The sequence below is a fragment of the Trachemys scripta genome, chromosome 15 (genome assembly GCF_013100865.1).
Source record: "Trachemys scripta elegans isolate TJP31775 chromosome 15, CAS_Tse_1.0, whole genome shotgun sequence".
NCBI lineage: Eukaryota > Metazoa > Chordata > Testudines > Emydidae > Trachemys > Trachemys scripta.
Window position 1 is genome coordinate 8,020,742 of NC_048312.1, and position 21,530 is coordinate 8,042,271.

At 41.3% G+C, this 21,530-nt stretch overlaps 2 protein-coding genes across 2 annotated transcripts in view; one reads left to right on the forward strand and one right to left on the reverse strand.

Moving 5' to 3' along the window:
* Positions 1-14,220, reverse strand: part of MPHOSPH9 (M-phase phosphoprotein 9) — a 47,365-nt gene extending 33,145 nt beyond the window's left edge. Inside the window, exons 1-3 of the mRNA XM_034791001.1 lie at positions 13,977-14,220; positions 7,771-7,909; positions 3,587-3,740 (exon numbers count right to left, since the gene is read on the reverse strand). Coding sequence (XP_034646892.1) covers positions 3,587-3,740; positions 7,771-7,877 — 261 coding nt within the window. The 5' untranslated portion in view covers positions 7,878-7,909; positions 13,977-14,220. The remainder of the gene's footprint in view (positions 1-3,586; positions 3,741-7,770; positions 7,910-13,976) is intronic.
* A 179-nt stretch (positions 14,221-14,399) lies between these two features.
* C15H12orf65 (chromosome 15 C12orf65 homolog) lies at positions 14,400-20,748 on the forward strand. The gene is made up of 3 exons (XM_034791002.1): positions 14,400-14,553; positions 17,870-18,187; positions 19,471-20,748. Exons 1-3 carry the CDS (start codon positions 14,461-14,463, stop codon positions 19,681-19,683), a joined length of 624 nt encoding a protein of 207 aa, XP_034646893.1. The 5' UTR covers positions 14,400-14,460; the 3' UTR covers positions 19,684-20,748.
* The last annotated feature ends 782 nt before the right edge of the window (positions 20,749-21,530 follow it).

Below are 21,530 nucleotides of genomic sequence, written 5' to 3' on the forward strand. Positions count from 1 at the left end.
GAAGGATGCAGAATTTGCCACGCACACCAGCATCTTGCAAGCAGAGCCAAAGGGAGCAATGCCCCAGAGAGTCAAAAGCAGCTTTTATATTAATAAAAGCTGTATACATGTCATCCTTCCCACACCAAAACTCTTGGGCTTTTTTAATCATTTGTCTAATGGTAAAAATCTGTTCTGTGGTAATCAGCCAGGCATAAACCTCGCTTGCTATAGAGGTCATAGATTCCTTATAGTGGGCTTAACATGCTCAAGAAGAACCAGCATGAACATGAATTTGCTTGGAATGGAACACAAAGTGATGCCACGGTGAATTGAACACACCAGACAATCACCTTTCCCTTTCCAAAATAATTCCACGGTCCCAGTCATTGGGTAGTTTCGCATGAATCCATAGTTGGTTGATAATATGTGTCAGCCACTCCAAGACAGAATCCCAACCGTGCTTGATCAGCAATACCACAAATATCAGCAGCACCGCAATTCTTGGGCTTATAGGCTGCACTTCGAACCTCCTCGATAGTAACATCCTCTCCATGGAGGGGCGGTTACTGGACTCTCTGCATCCTCCTGGAGCTGCACATCAGCAGCTCTGATGGGGTGGTTCAGAAGCTCCTGAAAGTGTTCTTTCCATCCACTCAGACATTCTGCCTTGATGTGCAGTATGTTATTGTGTCCATCTTTCACGGGCGAGGATTTGTTCTGTAGACCAGCTTTTAAGGTGCACAGTTCTTTACAGACAAGCCATAATCATTTCCGGCCAATGATGCTTCCATCAATTGAGCCTTATTTCCCCAAAACATTTCATGGTTCTGCTTTAAAGTTGTGTTATGCAAGGCACTGAGCCATCAGTATTCTTGATACTTCACATTTAAGTGAGCCACATGTTGTTTTCTTATGTGTCCGGGCTCTGTTGACTGATTCATTAATGTTTAGGGCTGGTGCACCTTTTCCCCAGCACTTTTTGGGGCATCCATAATAGAAGGCTGGAAACAGTCCCACAAATTGTTGATTTCCTCATGTTCAAAGTTTTCATATGCAAGGATTAGAGCAGAGGTGGGCAAACTATGGCCCGGGGGCCGCATCTGGCCCTCCAGGCATTTTAATCCGGCCCTCCAGCTCCCACCATGGAGTGGAGTCTGGGGCTTGCCCCGCTGCAGCGCTCCAGCTGAGGAGCAGGGTTGGGGGCTTGCCCCAATCTGCGCGGCTCCTGGAAGCAACAGCATGGCCCCCCTCTGGCTTCTACGCGTTGGGAGAGCCAGGGGGCTCCACACGCTGCCCCCGCCACTCCCATTGGCCAGGAACCACAGCCAATGGGAGCTGCAGGGGTGGTGCCTGCAGAGAGGGCAGCACGCAGAGGCGCCTGGCTGCGCCTCTGTGTGGCAACCAGAGGGGGGACATGCCGCTGTTTCTGGAGCTGCTTGAGGTAAGTGCCACCCGGAGCCTGCTCCCCTGACCCATTCCCGCACTCCAATCCCCTGCCCTGATCCCCCTCCCACCCTCCGAACTCTTCAGTCCCAGCCCAGAGCACCCTCCTGCACCCCCAACCCCTCATCCCCAGCCCCACCCCAGAACCCGCACCCCCAGCTGGAGTCCTCCCGCTTTCCTGCACCCCAGCCCGCAATTTTGTGAGCATTCATGGCCCGACATACAATTTCCATACCCAAATGTGGCCCTCGAACCAAAAAGTTTGCCCACCCCTGGATTAGAGTGTCAAATCATTTGCAGATTTCAGTCTGGTATTTCATTTTGACAGCAACATCAGTCAGTCAGTCTAAATGACTAATGGAAGGATTGGTTTGAGTTGCCGTCAACTTCGGTTTCACCATGGCCACAGGCAACCTGCAGTCAATATTGCCGATCACCCAACAGAGATGTATACAGATTCTCCTCTGTTTGGATACGAGAATAATCTAGTACTTTGTGGATTCGTCCATCATTCAAATACCAAGTCCAGGCATGTATGTTCTTCTGTTGGAAATCGGTGTCAGAAATATGGAGTCCGGTTGCAGCACAAACCTGAGCAATCACTCACCGTTATCATTCATGGTCGCATCCAAAAATAAATGCCCAATGCTTTCCGGCAAAGCTGTTCTAGCATTGGCTCCCAGCGTAGCATTGGCATCACATAACACAATGAAAATGTCATGAACAGATACTCTGCTGATGACATCACACATGGCTGGTGCATATAGTTCCTTGTCTTCCTCATCATTAAGGTTAGCAGGTGCGTAAGCAGCAATGATGTTGATGTTGCCATATCTATGAGAAAATCTTGCCACCATGGTACATATGGAGATGGGAGACCAGCTTCTGAGGGATTTTTTGAGTGTTCCTTGACTAGGTCAAGGCAACACTGTCAAGACTCACATAGCCGACACCCTCACCACTAGGGGATGACCATAGACAATTATAGCCATTAATAATCATCTCGGCAGCACCACTCCAACATGTCTTGCAGAGTCCTGCCATAAAAATGCTGTACTGGTTCAATTCTCATGGTCTTTCACATAACAAGACAATAGGAGCATCAATGGTTTTCAGGGTGAGTATGTTCCAAACAGCAAACATACATTATGTATGCAGTCCAAAAATCCCGAGTCCCCTTAATTCGATGAGGGGGTCGGTTCCAGTCAGAGTAATATTTGTCTAAGGTTCATACCAGCAAAAGCCCTTTCAAAGCCCTTCACAGTATATCCCACTCTACCTACTATCTCTTATTCACTTCTGCCTAGTGGTTTGGGGGAATTTATGTTAAAAAGTCAAGTCATGAAACTCTGAAAAAGTATTGGATTTGCAATGAAGCTACTTTTTTGTAAAACATTAATAATATTTCAAGACATTTCCACCGCTACGAAGTGCTACTACAATGTCAATAACATTATTACAGATTTTAAAAAGACTAAAACAAATGCAGGTTAATAAAATTATGTGAAAGACTTCTAAAACATTAAGTGACTAACAAATTTATAAATAGCACCAGTGAGTTTGGTTTTATTTACCTTATCTTATTTTTATACTTATATTTTAATCAAGAATGAGCTAAAATGACCTGACACCTGTTGAAGAATGCAACACACACTAATGCCACAATTCAAACACACTAATAGTTTCTTGAAAATAAAACTAATGACTCACACTAGTACTTTTCTAAGACTTTGGTTCGGATTCTGATTTCACAGTACCGTACAGTACAAGTAACTCTGCTAACAACTGTGCAGCTACCCTGGTGTAAGATTTTACGTTGAATTTCAGTGCTTTTAAAGGTTTAAAAATTAGACTCAAAGTTATTGCAACATTTAAAAAAAATGTCTATTACATTTCAAACACATTTACGTCTGTACTTTATATGTGCACTATTAAGACATACAAAGCCAAGCTAGGATTGCAATAAGGCACAGCAATGTATCTGATTACACTAGGATGTACTACATTCTAACTCTTGTGTCAAAACAGTTCCCTAAATAATGTCAAAACACACATTGTCATGTCTTATTTCTAAATTATAGCACCATTAGACTTGTCCTCCATACTGCAACCTTTTTACATTAATACAAAAACTTAAAAAATTAAACTGAACATCAGATACCTCACAGTTCTTCAAAATTTCTGAGTCTGTCCTTCCACTCTTTTGTATATCTTGTATAAAGGAGGCCAGCGCTTCAACAGAGCCAGGAATTACAGAGGGGCTGGTCTTCCCTGAGAAACTGGAAACTCCATTCGGATTGGATGAGGGACTACTTCTGTTGAAACATGAAGAAAAACATTTGAATTATTTATTGTGCCAGATGATGTCCAACAACAGTACTCAAAATAATACACTAGTAATACAAAAGCCTTTGGTATTGAATTCTCATTTTGAAATCTAATACACTAAAAACCAGACTGATCTGATCACACAAGACTATTTTTCCCTTCAAAAAAGTTAGAGAATTCATAAAATGATTCAGTGTCATCTTAAACATGTTGTGACAACGTAGGGAATCTATGTCTAATTTATTAATTGTTTGAAATTATGAACTTTTTGCATATTTAAGTACTTATGACTATGAACTTTATTGTCCTAAGGAGACAGAGGGAGGGTGCCAGAGTGTCTGTCTCTGAGTAGGACAGGTGTGAAAGACCAGACAGTTTTCTGGGATGACTGCATCGGAGGTGAAAGCAGTTTTCTCCTGCTTGTCTGCAGAGAGTAGAAGGGTTTTAAGGAGTGGAAAATCTCCAGAAAGGAACAAAGAGACAGAAGTGTCAGAGTACGGGGTTAAAAAAAAAAAAAACAAAAAAAAACCACACACACCACCACAAAAACAGAGAACTTGGAGTGATTCAAAAGGGGCAGGTTTCTGACCAGACAAAGCTAAAGGAAGCAGCTGCAGGGGCAGAAAGGAGATTCAGAGGAGAAGCCTGAGCTGGAGGAGTGAAGTCCCAGAGAAGAGATTTGGATCCCTGAAAAGAAACAGATTCTAATCTTGAAAAATGCACACAAGTGGTAAGGAAATGAGGGCAGGTAATGGTGTGTAGATGTGTATTGTTTTGTCTTGATCTGTGTATCTCTGGTGCTATTTAAAGCAAAAAGTGATTGTTATAGAAATCTTTTTGCAAAATCTGTCTCTATTTGCTTCAACTATAATATATCCCTGAAGGGGTAAATTATAAACCAGAGTGCCCACAAAAGTGGAGCTCTGGGAAAGGGCATGTTTAAGTTACTGGGGAGTCTTAAGGAGTTCAGCACTGGTCTTGAGGACTAGGGAAACTGGGCCCAAGGATCCCACTTCCAGAAAGGGTACCACACAGAATCTATGCCCAGACAGAGTGTCAGAAAGACCAGAGTCAAAGAGCTGAACCACAGCGAGATTAAACACAAAATGATCCAGTGTCAGGATCCAAACACAGCAGCTTAGTGAGTGTCCAGAGGAGGGAGATCAACCAGGGCTGTGAAAGAAGTATTTTTAAAAATTAACATAATGGCTGTCCAAGAAAAGAGAAAGTGTGCCCCTCACAAATATGCAGTTAATATTGGTCACCAGCATAGATTTCAATAAATCATACATTTTCCTTAAAGCAGGACTTCTTAGTAGTTTTTGAAGACAGCAGCTTACATAAAAGTGTCCTTGTATACTGCTGATGTCTGAAGTTTGAGAGCAGTGCCTCTAGAGCAGTGGTCTCTAAAGTGGGGCGCGCAAGAGGATCCTTGGGGGTGCGTGGCAGGAGGAGCGCTTTTTTTTCCCCCTCTGCTTCGTCAGTTTGGGCGGGAGTCCGAGCAGCTTTTTTTTTTTGCTTTGGCAAAAATGGTAGAGCCGGCACGGGAGGGGATGCGTGCTCAAAAATTTACTGATTGGGTGCGCGATCAAAAAAGTTTGGAGACCACTGCTCTAGAGATGTAACTTTCTGTGAGAAAATCATACTGATGTATGGCATATAACCTTCATCTTAGTAGCTCTAGTTAGGAAGAATCTCTTCCCGTTTACCACCTGGTCCTTTAGCCCACTGCTTCTCAAAGCCGGTCCGCCGCTTGTGCAGGGAAAGCCCCTGGCGGGCTGGGCCGGTTTGTTTACCTGCCGCATCCGCAGGTTAGGCCGATCGTGGCTCCCACTGGCCGCAGTTTGCCGCTCCAGGCCAATGGGGGCTGTGGGAAGGACAGCCAGCACATCCCTCAGCCCCCGCCGCTTCCCGCAGCCCCCATTGGCCTGGAGCGGTGAACTGGGGCCAGTGGGAGCTGCAATCGGCTGAACCTGCAGTCACGGCAGGTAAACAAACCGGCCCGGACCGCCAGGGGCTTTCCTTGAACAAGCGACGGCCCAACTTTGAGAAGCACTGCTTTAGCCCACATTTTCTTTTCATATTTTGGGGGCTGAATAGAAAAAGAATTCAGGTTTTCACAGCAACTGTTTATTACAACAGACAAGTTACTATAAATATTCTAAACTTAATACAGCATATGTTCTTGCACCCCACTGTTAATCTTGTCACACCCCAGTTTGAAAACTAGTGTACTAACAGATTTAAGTACACATTTACAAAACTCATAAAGGGGTGAAATCTCACTAAGGGTTTCCATCGGCAACTATAAAGGGGATCTAATATACAATATAGATTACTTCAGAGATGTGATATTATTTCTTTGTACTTGAAGATTAACTAGCCCTACCTTCTTGATTAATGGACTAGGTGCAGACTAATGAGTATATATAAGTGGTAGATGCGTGTAATACATATAAGCTTTTGGGCTACAATTTAATCACAAATCCCTGTTTTCCAGGGAAATGCATCCTCCCCTCTTTCTATTGGGAATCTGGTACAGTCCCAAAAAAATCTTTGTCCTAGCCTTAATTCCTACTTGGAAATTCTAACCCTCACAGGAGGTGAAAGTGTGGGGTAATGCCACAGAAAGCTTATGTGCTCATTTGCATCTGAAGGCTAACCAGTTGGGGTCCTTGCTGAACTAGTGATCACAATCCTATACTTGATAAGCTATCTGGTAGGTTCACTAGCCCAGATTTAGCTTCCCGGCACAATGGCGTTATCTGCTTAACTGGACAGCTTTTTGTATTCCTTTTTGTGTTTTGCACATTACAGTTGTCTTGCAGAATCCTATTTCATATCAGGATGCTTACAATATATTTTCTTTGTTTTTATGAAGTGTAAAGAAAAAGAAAAGAACTGCAGTGCCTCCTTCTGCATTGATAGATATTATGAGACCATCACGATTACAGAATTTTTCATTTTTCCTTCTTGTCTATATAAAGATGTACCTATAAATAGAATAGGAATTGGCAAGATTCAACAGGTATGTTCTATTATTTTATAGCTTTATTTAATAAAATACTCTGGATATAGACTGGCATTCTTGGCTCAACATTTATTGTTTCACCTGCTTGGAAATGGTGACTGTTAGCAGTTTGAGTGACAGACTAAAAGGTTGTCTAGTTTCATTCTAAGTACCTCTCTATCTTCAGAAGAAATGAGATTTTGTGACTTTCAACAGCAATACTCATTAATCACAATAGATAGTCCTATTCCTCATACAGCAACAGTATACTAAAGGAATTGAATTATCTTTATTCATTTCTCAATGCCAGAAAACACATCAGTATTACAAAAGGCTGTGCAAGATCACAACTGTCGCTCACACTACACGGATATAACTGATCCCAGACTGAATGGACCTAATCCAAATCCCACTGAAGTCAATGGAAAGGGTCACATTGACTTCATTGGGCTTTAATCAGGCCCAAAGCAAAAAAGAAGAAAGAGACAAGTAGGAAAGACAAGGAAGATGCATTTTAAGAACAATAAATAAATGTGAACTGTGATGCTTTCTCCTGCATTACAAAATGTAAGTAGAGGTAACTGAATACAATTGCTATTTTAATAAACAATTTTATAGTAACAGTGGCCTTATATTAGCTCCATTTAACATATGAAAGAACAAATTATTCACAATATTATATTTAGGTACAAGTGGCCTATATAAATGTTTACATACAGATTTAATAATACAGCTGTAGTCTCTACAGATTTAAAATAATAAAGAAGCACACCAACAGTTGAGGTATTATTTAACTTTGGACTTGTTTGTCACCTTTCTTTTTGTCCCAGCAGAAGCTAACAAGGCCACATAATAAATTCTGAAGCTTTTGTTTTAGTAAAACGACATCACTTCAAATGAGTTGAGGCATCATCCAAACAGAAAGAGACAAAAAAACAGCTGTAGTCCAATACATATTTCCTATTTTAAAAAGATATATATCAGTTTGTGCTATACATTATCATTACCTGTTAGTATTCAAGTTACAGCCAGAATTGTAGGAACTTCTGATGTCAGATTCTATAGAAGAGTGGGAGAGTTCTTGCACAGTTCTCACCGAGTCCAAATTTTCCATATTTTATTCCCAAGAACGATACTGTTGTTATCCTTTGAAAATACAGAATTATCATACTCTCATTTCAAAAAGCAGTTTGGGTTAGTTGTTTAATTAAACAATTTGATTAATCTTTAGATGCTCATCATCTAAGCACATTTTCAGTCATAACATTCATAAACATGAACATCCTAAGCTCTAATACATATTCTGAAAAAAAAAAAAAGAAATATGAGTTGACATACTTCAAAACCACTTGGTAAATGTTTTCATGACTGACTCTAACTTAGCTAGAATATCAAACAAAATACAGTCTATAACCAAATGTAAATGATCAGTAAGGCAGTGGTGAAAACGATCAAATGGAACACTATGGTTCAATCTTCAGATCTACCCAAGCCGTGCTCAGCGCAGGACCAGAGGGGAGCTGGGCACAAAGACATCTCCCTGACATTGAGAACAGTTAGGGATGGATGTGGCTCCCAGTCCTAGTTAAAGTAGTTCCTGAAACTACTTTAATTTATGCTGACTGGTAAAGGTCCCCAAAGGGCAGGGTGGATAAAAATCAATGATTAAATATATAGCTCATTTTTTTTTAAATATAATTTTTTTGATAAAATGCTTTTTGAGAAAAAAAACCTATCTAAAGATAGTTTTAATTAAGATACATTATAACTCAAAGATATCTCATCATGGAATAGGGATTATAAATTCTAATTCTAGAATATGAGACAATAAATTCATGTCATGTTTAAGAAAAGTTTTGTAAATGAGTTCCAATAGTTCATGGATTAGAGACCCAATTTTATGATTATTTATGTATAGATTATTTAGGTTCAATCTTTCTGTCTACCCAATGGGACTCAGTGCTCAGTCTAGAAGATACCATCAGAGATGCTTAGTTTTGCCGTTCTCAAACTGTGGATTTGTGTCTTCAGAGATAACATGCTTGTTAACAGCAAAAATGTTTTTAAATAAATAATATCTAGAGGTGAGAAATAACAGCCCTCAACCCTATTATCCTTCTGCAAATTTGTGTACACAGAGTCAATCCCTTACCTCTCTCTAAAAGTACAAAGTTTCAAAAAGTTCAATGAATAGAAGATAGTTGGGGGCGGAACAGATCGGGACAAGGAGAAGAAGTCTGGAGATACATGTGAGAAGGGAGGGACAGGCAGTAGAAACAAAGGTGAAAGTGTTTGAGCAGCATATTCCAGAAATCTTGAGGTCTTTGAGTGTAGCCTTCATTGATTTGAGACCTACCATTCTCTCACTAGAAGCAAAAGCCTATAATGGCAGCAGGCCATAAAAGAGACCCAGTTTGGGAATATTTTAATGAAGTTCCTCTACCTGTGGGTAAGGCAGGCATGCGTGCAAAATGCAAACAAAGTGCAACAAAGAAATGCAAGACCTGGTTGCCTGAATGAAACAACATCATGAGAAGTGTTCCTTCTCAGGAGGAAGCTGTGCTGAAGATGATGAAAGGAACATGTCTGAACATGCAGGATCTTCAGGTTGGTAACAACCAAAAAGCATGTACTTTTATGTAGAAATCCATGATTAAATTGAGTCTTCCTGACTAGTGATTTAAATCAACGTGATTTAAATCAAATCAACTCTGTTTGTGAATATTGTAGAGTGATTCACTCAAAACGTTTTCAACTTTTCCCCCCCCCAACAATATTTCTCTCCAACTAAGAACAAAATGTATCCAGACATGAATTCAACTGTAGTTAAACATTACAGCTAATTAAAAGTATAATAATTTAAAATAACATTGTATGACAATAAAATCAGATTGTGTCTGACATTGCAACAATAAGATTTGTACTCTGGGTTTCTGGTGTCCAAATAAGTAAACAATTTTTTGTGGGGTGAAGGAGGCAGAGGGAAAACAAAAGATTTCTAGTTTGCACACTTTCCCCACTATTTAAAAAAAAAAAAAAAAAAAAAAAAAAATCAGTAATCTCTATGGTCCTTATCTGAGCACCTACTACACATTAACGAATTTATCCTCACAATACCCCAGTGATGTAGGAAAATATTATTAACCCCATTTACAGATGGGAAAGTGAGGCACAGAGAGAGTAAATGATTTGCCTGAAATTACACAAGAATTCTGAGACAGATCTGGGCAGGGTCGGCTCCAGGGTTTTTGCTGCCCCAAGTGGCGGGAAATTTTTTTTTAAAAGGCTGTGATTGCAATCAGCAGCACTTTGGCGGTAGCTCCACCACGGTGCTTTCTTCTTCGGCGATAGGTCCTTCCCTCCAGGAGGGACCTAGGGACCTGCCGCCAAAGAGCCCGACGTGCCGCCCCTTCCCCTTGGCTGCTCCAAACACCTGCTTGCTGAGCTGGTACCTGGAGCCGGCCCTGGATCTGGGAATAAGATCCAACTAACCTGTATCTCAGTCCAATACCATCATCACAAGACCATCCCTTCCTCTCTCTACAGAGCTTTTCTATTGCATTGGAGGGACTATAACATTGATTTGTGCAGAACTTAAACTTTCATTTTTTTAAAAAGCCTGTAGAGTTTTAAAGATATTAACATGAACCAGTATGATGCTGTCTTACTAATTCTACAGATAGCTAGTTCCAGTACTCCTACTCATCTTAAAGTTGCTTTTCCAAGCAGCAGCTGATGAAAATTAACTAGACTCTGGTTGTTTCATTGCTGGTATTTAATAACTCTGTAGGCAGCAGTGAAACTGAGAAAAGTCATGTCTGAGAAAAGTACTTTACAGGCAGGCACTGCAGCTATCTCCATGAGAGGAGGACCTAAACAAATGGAAGCTGGGGAAAGGGTAGAATACTAAAGACACACACCTCCCTAACAGTCAGAGGTGCTTAGAAAAAGAAAGCTCTTTCTCCCTTCTAGCAGCCAGAAGGGATGTGGAAAGGCTTCAAACTTATCAGACACCTAAAAGCAGATATAAAAAAATAGAGGTCCCAACCAAAGTTCAGGGACAGCTTCTTGGCAAGAATCCCAGCACTCACCACTTTCCATCAGTCTGAAGTCATGGATTATGTTCCTTAGCAGCAAACTGCTCCTGGTATTTGCTGGTGGCTCTCCTGAACCCAATCTCTCATAATTGGCTCTGTCTGATAAGTTTAGTATTTAAACTAATGGGTGTCTGGTAAATTTGCATCAAGCCCCATACTAAAAGTCCCTGGATTGTGTCAACTGTTGATCCAGCCCAGGAAAGCCAGAAGTTGCTCCCTCAGGAATCCATTAGCACTGCTCTACCAGTCAGCAAAAGAAATCATTACAGAACAATATGAGGTCCTTTTCTCCCTCAAGGACTGAATAAACTGCCTTCACTGCACTCAGACTCAAGCGCTGCCTCAAGAATATCAGATCAGGCCTGGTCCACTCTTGGATATATAACAGCATCTGGAATAATTTTCAAACACAGTTGTCACATGATTTGCATCTACAAAAACAACACAACGACAAACTATGTTACAAGTGTTCAGAAACCATGCCATGGACTTGCTGGAAGTGGAGAGATGAAATACAGTGTGTGGTTTCTGTTGGTATGGTAACTCTGAAAAGAACTCTGTCCATAATATGTACTGAAGTCATACTAGTACTATACTAGCTACAAAAGTGTTCAAAAAACACTTGTCAAGCACAGTTCTGCTCTGTATAGATAAGGCCTTGTACCCTTTCTGTACTACAAAAATAATCAAGCCACGTAACCTAGTTACAACATGATTAAAAGGTGTAGTGTGGATGGGACGTAACTGTGATGTAAAGGTCCAGTCTAAGGTTGGGCATTTGATCTTTCCAAAAATAACTGGTCAATTGACTAGTCAATGTCAAAAATAGCCAAATATTGTAAAGCACTACTTTATCAAAACATTAACAACAGTAACAAAAAAAGAGTATGACTTTATGGTGTCCAATAGACCTTAGATAGATACTTATATTTAAGTACAAAAAACAAGTTACTTAACTGAGTTATTTTAACTCAGAAAAATGCAAAACACAATTAAGTGAAGTTCTGAAAAAAATGATAGCATGATTATATTTTATAGCAATACTAGGTTAGCATTTAATATGAAGTTACTCAAGACTTAGCAGTTACAAAAGAAAAGAAACATGAAATTAAACAAAAACAAACACATAGCAACTATAAAAGAAAAAAGTTATTTTTAAATGCACTTATGCTAGGCCAACTCTTCAAGCAGCTTAATGGCTGTGCATATATTTTCTTTGTGTTAGGGGAGAAGGTTTAATGACTGAACCCTCCTCTCACTTCTGAGTTTGTATGTTTGTCTAGTCAGTTTAGATAGTAAACACTTTGGGACATGGAGCATGTCTTTTAATTTGTTTAGTGTGCTTTGTAAGCTGCCATGTACATTGATGGTCTAGTATACAATGATATACATACAGTACACAGAATGTTTGTTCTGAAGATTATACCCAGTCAAGATGCTCAGCTTTCAATCAGTTCACCTGATTGAAACAGATGGCATTAGCAGGTAGGAAAGTGAATGACAAGACATTTAAGTAGGCTTGCTAATCGACAGCACTAGGATGCAATCAAAAGAGTAGGCTACTACCCAGTTCCTGGCATTCTTGCTGGAATATTTGTTGACAATATTTGATGGTGGTCAAATAATAGTTGGCCAGTCAATTGACCAGCTTACCAAGCCTAGTCCTGTCCACATTACAAATTTTAACATTATTGTAACAGGATCAGGAAATAACTCAGCTGTCATGGGGTCCCTTATTTTGGTTGTTCTTGCAGCATAGATCAGCCCTTGCAGTCCCAAACACTGATCTTCCATTCAGTATAGAAAGACACTAAATTAGACTAGTCTTCAAAACTAACTCTTATGTGTTTTCCCTCAGATGAACTGATGCAAGTTTGTTAATACAAGTTAAATACCTGTGAGTAAAAATATGAAGAAGTGCACATAAAATTGCATCTAAATTGCTCTGAGCTTTCAGTGTGCAGCAACTACATTTCAGACATTAAATGCTGGCTTTCTTATCACTCTTAAAATAACTGGGCCATAACAGGAATACATTTGATCACTAACCTTCATTTGGGAGAAGTAAACTACTTCAACTATACCAGTGCTTAAGAGCGTGACAAGTAACCTTCACTCTTTTACAATTTTAGATTATTCTATTTAATAAAAAATGAGAAGAATGACAGGAAACACTTCCTGGGTTCTATTCTTACAGGCCAAGGTACATCCCAGAACAAACTCAAAAAAACATGAACTAAACATGTATGCTGGTGAGCTGCTACACCAACACATTTATGGGGGGGGGGACTACCCCCCTCATTTAACAACCGCCTCATCTGAGCAGGTTTCAGCGTAGCAGCCGTGTTAGTCTGTATCCGCAAAAAGAACAGGAGTATTTGTGGCACCTTAGAGACTAACAAATTTATTAGAGCATAAGCTTTCATGGGCTACTGCCCACTTCTTCGGATGCATGCATGCAGTAGCCCATGAAAGCTTATGCTCTAATAAATTTGTTAGTCTCTAAGGTGCCACAAGTACTCCTGTTCTTTTTTCATCTGAGCAGCATCTGGTGCCTTTGCCCTCAAATACTTTCCTTCCCTCCTCCTTCAGGCCCTCTGTCTGTTCACTATCTCTTCCCTTTCAGGCCCCCATCCTACCTCATGCCCCTAACCTCCCACTGGGTCCCCCCCCCACTCTTCTCCCCCCCTACTGGTTCCTATCCCCCCCCCCCCGTTCCTCCAGTCTCTTCTCCCATCTCTCCCTCAGTCCTCCCAACTACCTCCTCAGTCACTTGCTCTCCTCTCCTCCCTCCAGCCCCGCCTCCTTTTCGTCAGTTTCCTCTCCCCTAAAAGCTCTCCGCCCCCCCCGCCCCCCCGTTCCAATTTCTCAGTTCAGGCTCCGCCCCTCTCCTCTCATTCGACGTTTACCCACCGCGTTCTAGACTGTTGACAGACTTGCCGCCCAGAATTGGTCGGAAAGACCGCCACTCGCTGTTGGGGGCGGGGTCGAAGCTATAAATGAGGACGTCTCGCCTAAGGGGGGGGGGGGCAGCTGAAAGCTGCGGCATGCCAAGACCCGCCTCACTGGGTCTCTTGTACTCCAACGGGCCATGTCTGGGCTCGCTCAGCCCTTACCTGCATCTCTGCCTGTCCGGAGGGAGGGGTGTCCTGGTTTCAGCACTGTTCCCCTCCGGCGACCGTTAGGCGGTAAACAAGCACCAGCCACGATCTCCTTCGTCACGATTGGCGGCTGGGATTCGAACGTTGGGGGGAGCAAAGGGCACGAGAGACGGGGCCCCCTCGCGATGATTGGCTGTTCTGGCCGCGCGCCAGACCCAATCGTGCGACGTTATTGGCTGAGGTGCGGGAAGTACAGGCGAGCCATATCCCCGCGTTCCGATTGGCAGGTGCGGCTGCGCGCCGCACGAGTACCCGGGTCATGATTGGCTGAAGGGAAGAAGTAGCCGTAACACTGCCTGCTGCCCAGTGATTGGCTTTTGCGCTCCGGCATAGTGTGCGGGAGACCTGGCTTGCGTACGCATGCTCAGTGAAGGACGGTGAGGGATTTTTGCGGATTGTACATGCGCAGAGCGCTCATACAGCGGAAAGTGTATTACGCATGCGCAAATGTATTTCTGGGCCTTGTCTGGGGGTGCATGCGCAAAACGGTCGATGGGGATGTTGCGGGGGCTGTGCTGACCCTCACTCACCCGTAAGTAAGAAGGGCCCCGCCTGGCGTCCAGCCCCCTTTTAGCTGGACTTCAGACTCCAGCTCTTCGCCGGGGTTTATCAGGCTACAGGCAGGGGCCCAGCTCGGGAGTGAACCCAGGAGTCCCGGCTCCTATCCCTGCCCCCCCCTTTCCCTCCCAGAGCTCGGGAGTGAACCCAGGAGTCCCGGCTCCTATCCCTGCCCCCCCTTTCCCTCCCAGAGCTCGGGAGTGAACCCAGGAGTCCCGGCTCCTATCCCTGCCCCCCCCTTTTCCTCCTAGAGCTCGGGAGTGAACCCAGGAGTCCCGGCGGCGGCTCCTATCCCTGCCCCCCCTTTCCCTCCCAGAGCTCGGGAGTGAACCCAGGACTCCCGGCTCCCTTTCTGCTTCTAGAACTGGGGAGAGAAGCCAGCAGTCCTGGCCTCTAACCACCGCCCCCCCGCTCTAACCACTGCCCCCCCCATTCTCCCTTTGCTCCCACAGGTGGGGAGAGAACCCAGGAATCCCAGCTCCTATTTCTTGTATGCCCATCTTGCCCCCACCCCGCTCCCAGAGTTGGGGAGAGAATGTAGGAGTCTTGGCTCCCAGGCCCCCTTCCCCTGTTCTAGCCACCACCGCACAGACTCCCTTTCAAAATTGTCTGTTTTTCATGGACTTAGAACTGGGTTATAGAACTTCTCTTAAGGTCTTGATGGCTCCCCCAAAAGAGATGCCTGATGGGGGGCCAGCAGGACAATGCATCTGCAACATTGAGTCTCCTGCTTTGTCCCCTAGCTGTCAAGGCTCTGTTTGGTATCACCACTGGCTGAGAGAGAGGACCCATCTCATTCCCCATACACTAGAACCCCAGGTTGCAAACCAAACAGAGCAGGTGTTCAAACTCTTTATTCCCTTGACCTCAGATTCTACTCTGTCCCCTCTCTCTCCCCCCCCCCCTTCTCCACGCTTATGCTCACAACCTCAACTCTATCCTAGAATCCTTTATGCTGCTAAGAGGTGGGTCAGGTGCTTGTTAGGGTGCTGCTAGTGTGTGAGGAAGTGAAAGGAGACTTGCATGAACCACAGATTGAGAATCATTGAAACAGTTTGTGCAGGTCTTACTTACTTAACTATTAATCCTAGTCAGTGACCTTAAGTGGATGGTACTCTTCTTAAGAAATAGATACAAGTTATTGCAAGTGGTTATTTGCATTTCAAAATAAACACTGATGTTTTGGACTAGTTCTTAGTTTCCCCAACAGACATACACACACAATGCCAACAGAGTGCTAGTTGCTTTACAGACAGATATGAAGATAAGGTGCCTGTTCCAAAGATGATCTACTAGAAAGGGGAAAAAACCCATCTCTTATGTATATGCCATAATTGCTTACCATGATGAATTCTTTCCAATCTATGCTTTAAATCAGATCATGGTCCCTTGCAGACCTCTTCCTAGCTGATCCTGCAGTAAAATCATGATGCAGTGTTTCTAGTACCACAGTTATTTCCTTGACAACTGATAATGTAAGTACTTGATTGTGACTTCACTGCAGGATGAAGCAGAAGGAGAGGATGTGTTTTCACTAAGGACTAAATCACATAGGAAGTATTTATATTTTTTACGTATAAGGTGACCTGCAAATCAGTATGATAATGCTGATTCATTAAATAATGCTACTCATTTGTGCAGCACCTCAATAAGGCAGGTATTGCATGTCTTAGAGATGGGTGAAATAAGCTATAGGTAAGGGACTTGTTTAAGGTCATACAGTGGGTCAGGGTAGAAGAAGGAATAGGACACAGGTATCCTAATACCCAAGTTGTCCACTACTCTTTCTAGTAGGTGACATCCTTGCATTTGGGAATATGTGCTGACTGCTCCAATTAAGAAGGCTAGCAGGAAAATATTCAGCATATTAAAGTACTGACTGTTCTTTCTAGCCTGACTGTTAAGAGCATTTTGTTAAAATTGATAAAGTTTTGTCAGATTGAGTTGCAGGATATATTTTACCAAGAGACACCAAGACATTTGACTATTTAGAAGCCTTTAATCAAAATGGAGTGATATTTCTGTGTTTTAAGTGTGTGTGGAAACTTTAATAATTAAAATCCCCAGTGTGCTATTGAATGCTATAAATAGGGTATAATAATTGCAGCACTTTCAAACTGCACAAATCTCCTGATCTAAGGAATTCTGATAGACTTGACATTTCTAGGACTGTATTAGAAAACCCTAGGATGATACCGTTTTTATAGACTAAGATGTTTCCCCTCATTAAGCTACACTAATGATAGCAAGGTACCACCCATTCTGATTAGGACTAAGGTTGACCATGATTTCCTTTCTCTCCTGCACACACTATACCTAACAACTGTGTGATTTTTTTTAAAGACCCCGTTTTGTGTAAAATTAAATCCTGGTAGGTCAGTCTTGCTCTGTACATACTTGTTTTAGTCATCTTTTTATCGCTAAAGCATCAAGGAACAGTAGCAAATTCACATAAGTCTGCAAGCATTTAAGCATTCTCCAAATCTTCTCTATTCATGTGTGATGAGTAGTTCAGACAGTTATCCTTTGTTTCAACTAAGGTTGCCTAAGCAACCAGTTATTGACAATAGTAACTGAGCTGGAGGAAAGGGAAAATTGTTACCATATCTCATTGCTGCTATGCTTTGAAGAATTAAGAGTTGCTTTATGGTTTCTGCAATAAAACATTGCATTCCCATCTTTTAGTTTTTAGTGCCACCAAGTGGCCAGTTTGACTTGCTCATTAAAACCACTCAAAACTATTTCCATTTTCCCCCCTTTCTCATAGCAGTGTAGATTTATTGCTAGTTGAATGTTAACATTTTTCATCAACTGTGTTCAGGACATACAGTTCACATATTCACGTAGTCATTCTTTTGAGCCAAATATGTAAATATTTCAAGCAAAACAAAGACATTTATTATCTTAACGTAGAGCCCAAGGAACAATGCTGTTTGATAGCACTAGAAATCTGAAGTCATGTGTGGTTGCCGTGCAAGCTTCCCTGCACTTTCGGGCCTAGAAGGATCGAAACCCTGACCAGGAGGGATCATCTCTAGGGGTCAGGCGTTCTGTCTTCGTAGCCCATTTGCTCCTTCACCTGCTGTCTTAAATTGTCAGTGTCCATTTTGATGTGGAAACAAACAGTTGTGAAGGGAAAAATGAAAACGGATGAGGAGTGGGCATGAAAATCGCTAAGGAAATCACAAAGGGTTGATGACAGGAGCAACTTATGGCAAACAGCAGAGCACAAAAGATTCTTCATTTGAAATCAAGTAGATCATGTTAAAACAAGATATTTTCTATTTCAGGTTCCAGTCAAGAGGAAGTCTTGTTTCCATTTCTTTATGAATGCTTCAAGTTTGTTTCATTCCACCATCTTACTAACCAAAATACATACATTGTCTTGGAGGCCATGGCTTTGGAGGCAGCAAAAGTTTTTATCCCCCCGACTGGCTGTACCTTTATTCCCCGTAGCAGGAAAGAAGAATTCTTGTGATCTTCTTGCACTAAGTGAAACAGACTTAGAAGAACAGTTTGTAAGAGGTGATGGCCCAGGAGGTCAAGCAACTAATAAGACAAGCAACTGTGTGGTCCTGAAGCATATTCCATCTGGGATCGTAGTCAAGGTAATTCATTTATTTGGTTCCATTAAATAATTGAAACCAGCGTAATTATATTGTGTTGTTTTGACAAATAAAATATGCAGAATTTTAAAATACTGTGTGCAGAATTTTTAATTTTTGGTGCAGAATTCCCCCAGGAATATAATATAATATATAATAAGAATTTAAAGAGCTAAATGATAGCATTTGTGTTATTTTGTCCCAGATTTTTTTAAGGCAATCCTTTCATGATACCATTCATAAGAAAAGTAGGCAGCATCAAATTTGCATTCAAATGTTACATCCAGTTAAAGGGCTCCTGAAATTTTCCTCTTCAATAGCTCCTATCATCTAAAGAACTCCAATGTACTTTCTAAACTGTAAGCTTTCCAACGTGCTATGCTGTAAGGAAATTTCTCCATTTTACAAATGGTGAAATGGAGGGACAGAGCTTAAGTGATTTTTCCAAGGTCCTAGAGCAGGGAACAAAAATCAGGATTCCTGGCTCTCCCTTCCCTGTTACAAATGCTAGATGAGACTACAGATCCAATAAGCTTGGTACAAACTGAGCATACCTATTGCTCCTCAAATTATTCATGAGTAAGAATAATTTATTAACTAGGGGCTGGGCATTTATCCTTATGAGACAAATTTTTGCTCACTAACTGTAGCTTAATGTTTTCCTTTTACTCAGTATAATTTAAATTCAGAAGTAACTTCAAAGGAATGGAGGAGCAATCTTCAAGTCTACCAGTGAGAGGATTAAGACAAAAATCAATAGGCAAACTACAAGAACCCTTAAACAATAAATGCTACCTCAAAACATTAACATCACATCATCTGGTGGCTGCCAAAAATGGTTTGCTCTTTACTGCTGTAGCAGAAAGGGAGAGGCTAGCTCATTTAAAGTGGATTTTTTTTTTGAGCCACTAATTTAATTAATACACTTCATAATTGTTCTAATTATCTCTTGAATGTTACTACATAAAGAGAACGCTTTTCCTTTAGAAACTGTCATGACACAAATGTGGCTTCTTATTTCCTTGTGCAATTTCCTTTACTGGTCTGAAATTAAATATCTCTTATCAGAGTTGCTTTTTTTCCCTTCAGCCAGTACATAAATAAAATCACATTACAGGCCAAGTATTCCACTCCTTACTCATAAACAGTTTTAAACTTTAGGATTAATTTATATTAAGGATTTTACAGGATGAGGCTCTACAGTAGTACAACCTGTTTAGTAAAAGGAAAAATATGTATGTGTAGAATGAACAGAATTAATTTACAATACAATTTTTTTTTTCCAGTGTCATCAAACTAGATCAGTGGAGCTGAACCGACAGAGAGCCAGAGCAATCCTGCAGCAAAAAGTTGACCTCTTTTACAAAGGTGAAAATAGTACCATTTTTAAAGAGAAAAAAGCAGCTGAGAAGAAAAAGCAAGAAAAGAAAAAAAGAGCAAAGGAGACTCTAGAAAAGAAAAGGCATATTAAAGAAATGCAAGAATCAGATGCCAAATAAGTGTGAGAGAAATTATCGATTTGGCTTGTCTGGAAAAGAGAAGACTGTTTGTCACTACCCTTGAAACATGTGTTAGAAGTTTTCTGGCTTAATACTGTTATAAGACTTCATAATAAACACTATTAAAATGTTGAGTTTAGTGACCTGCTATTAGTGCAAGGCTAGAGTATTTAGCCCAACGTTAATAGCAGTCATATATTTCATCTTCTACTGTGGACATCCCAGTACACTCAGATTCAATATAATCAGTTCTTTTGTGCCAAGTTTAGGACAGGTGTGATAAGAAAACAAGATCCATAAGACCTTAATTAAATAGATGTTATAGGAAAACTCCATCCACTATAGTTAATGGAGGGGGAAAAATAAGAAACTCAAGCACTAAAGCATTAGAGATTGTTTCTAAATCTTCTCACACTGAGGGGAGAATATTCTGAGCTGATTAAGTCACAAAGATGAGGACTTCTCCTGAAACATAGTCGCTTATGCTATAGTCCCTACTCAAGCAACTTTTTCATTTAAATCAGAATCCCCTTTATAAATTACAGTAGACAGATTGGATGAGCTATTAAAAAAAAAAAAAACTTGTTTCTAGTAGGGTTGTCAGTTAATTGCAGTTAATGCAAGCGATTAATGCAAAACAATTAACATGATTTTTTAACGAGTTAATCGCACAGCTTTGTTTTGACCATCTTCACTTACTGTACTACATTACTTGGTGGCCATTGGCACAGTTCTACTGTGTTTTCATGATCTAGAGTGATTAAATATCAGAAAAAGTTAATGGAGCAAAGCAGCAAAAGTTTAGGTCTTTTGAATGGGAAGTTTATTTTTAAGAAACGTCTGGATGGTTCTCTGGATAAAAAGACAGTCATCTGTAGCTATTGCAAGGCTGAGTTCCAGTACCATCGAAGGACTTCGTCTGCAGTACACATGTGCGCTAAACATGCTTTCGCCTCCAGTTCTTGTGCTACAGATAACCCATTGACAGCAAATGATTCCTGCCAGCCACGACAGAGTAGGCTTACAGAGTTTCAGGATTGCTACAAGCCCATGGAACAAACAAAGTACAACAGTTTAACCAATGATATTGCAAAGTGGATAGCTATGGACTGCAGACCACTCAACATTGTAAACGACAGAGGGTTAAGAGGTGTTATTCAAATTGCATCTTCCAATCAGTGATCTACCTTGCTCTCCCAAGAGCCCATTGCATGATGAATACTTGGTCTATATCATAAGACTACAAAGTTGGAGCTTTGTACAGCACTCAACCCAAGGTTTAAGAATCTGAAGTGTTTTCCAAAATCTGAGAGGGAAGAGGTGTGGAACATGCTGTCAGAAGTCTTAAAAGAGCAATACTCTGATGCAGAAACTATAGAACCCAAACCACCAAAAAAACAAAAACAACTTTTTGTTGGTGCCATCTGTCTCGGATGATGAAAATGAAGGTGTGTCAGTCTGCACTGCTTTGGATCATTATTGAGCAGAACCCATCAGCATGGAAGCATGTCCTCTGGAATGGTGGTCAAAGCATGAAGGAGCATACAAATGTTTAGCATATCTGGCATGTAAATACCTTGCAACACTGGCTACAACAGTGCCTTGCGAATGCCTGTTCTCACTTTCAGGTGACATTATAGTAAAAAGCAGGCAGTATTCTCTTCCATAAATGTAAACAAACTCATTTGTCTTAGTAATTGGCTGAACAAGAAGTAGGACTGAGTGGACTTGAAGGTTCTAAAAATTTTACGTTTTGTTTTTGAGTGCATGTAAAAAAAATTCTACATTTGTAAGTTGCACTGTCACAATAAAGAGATTGCATTACAGTACTTGTAGAAGGTGAATTG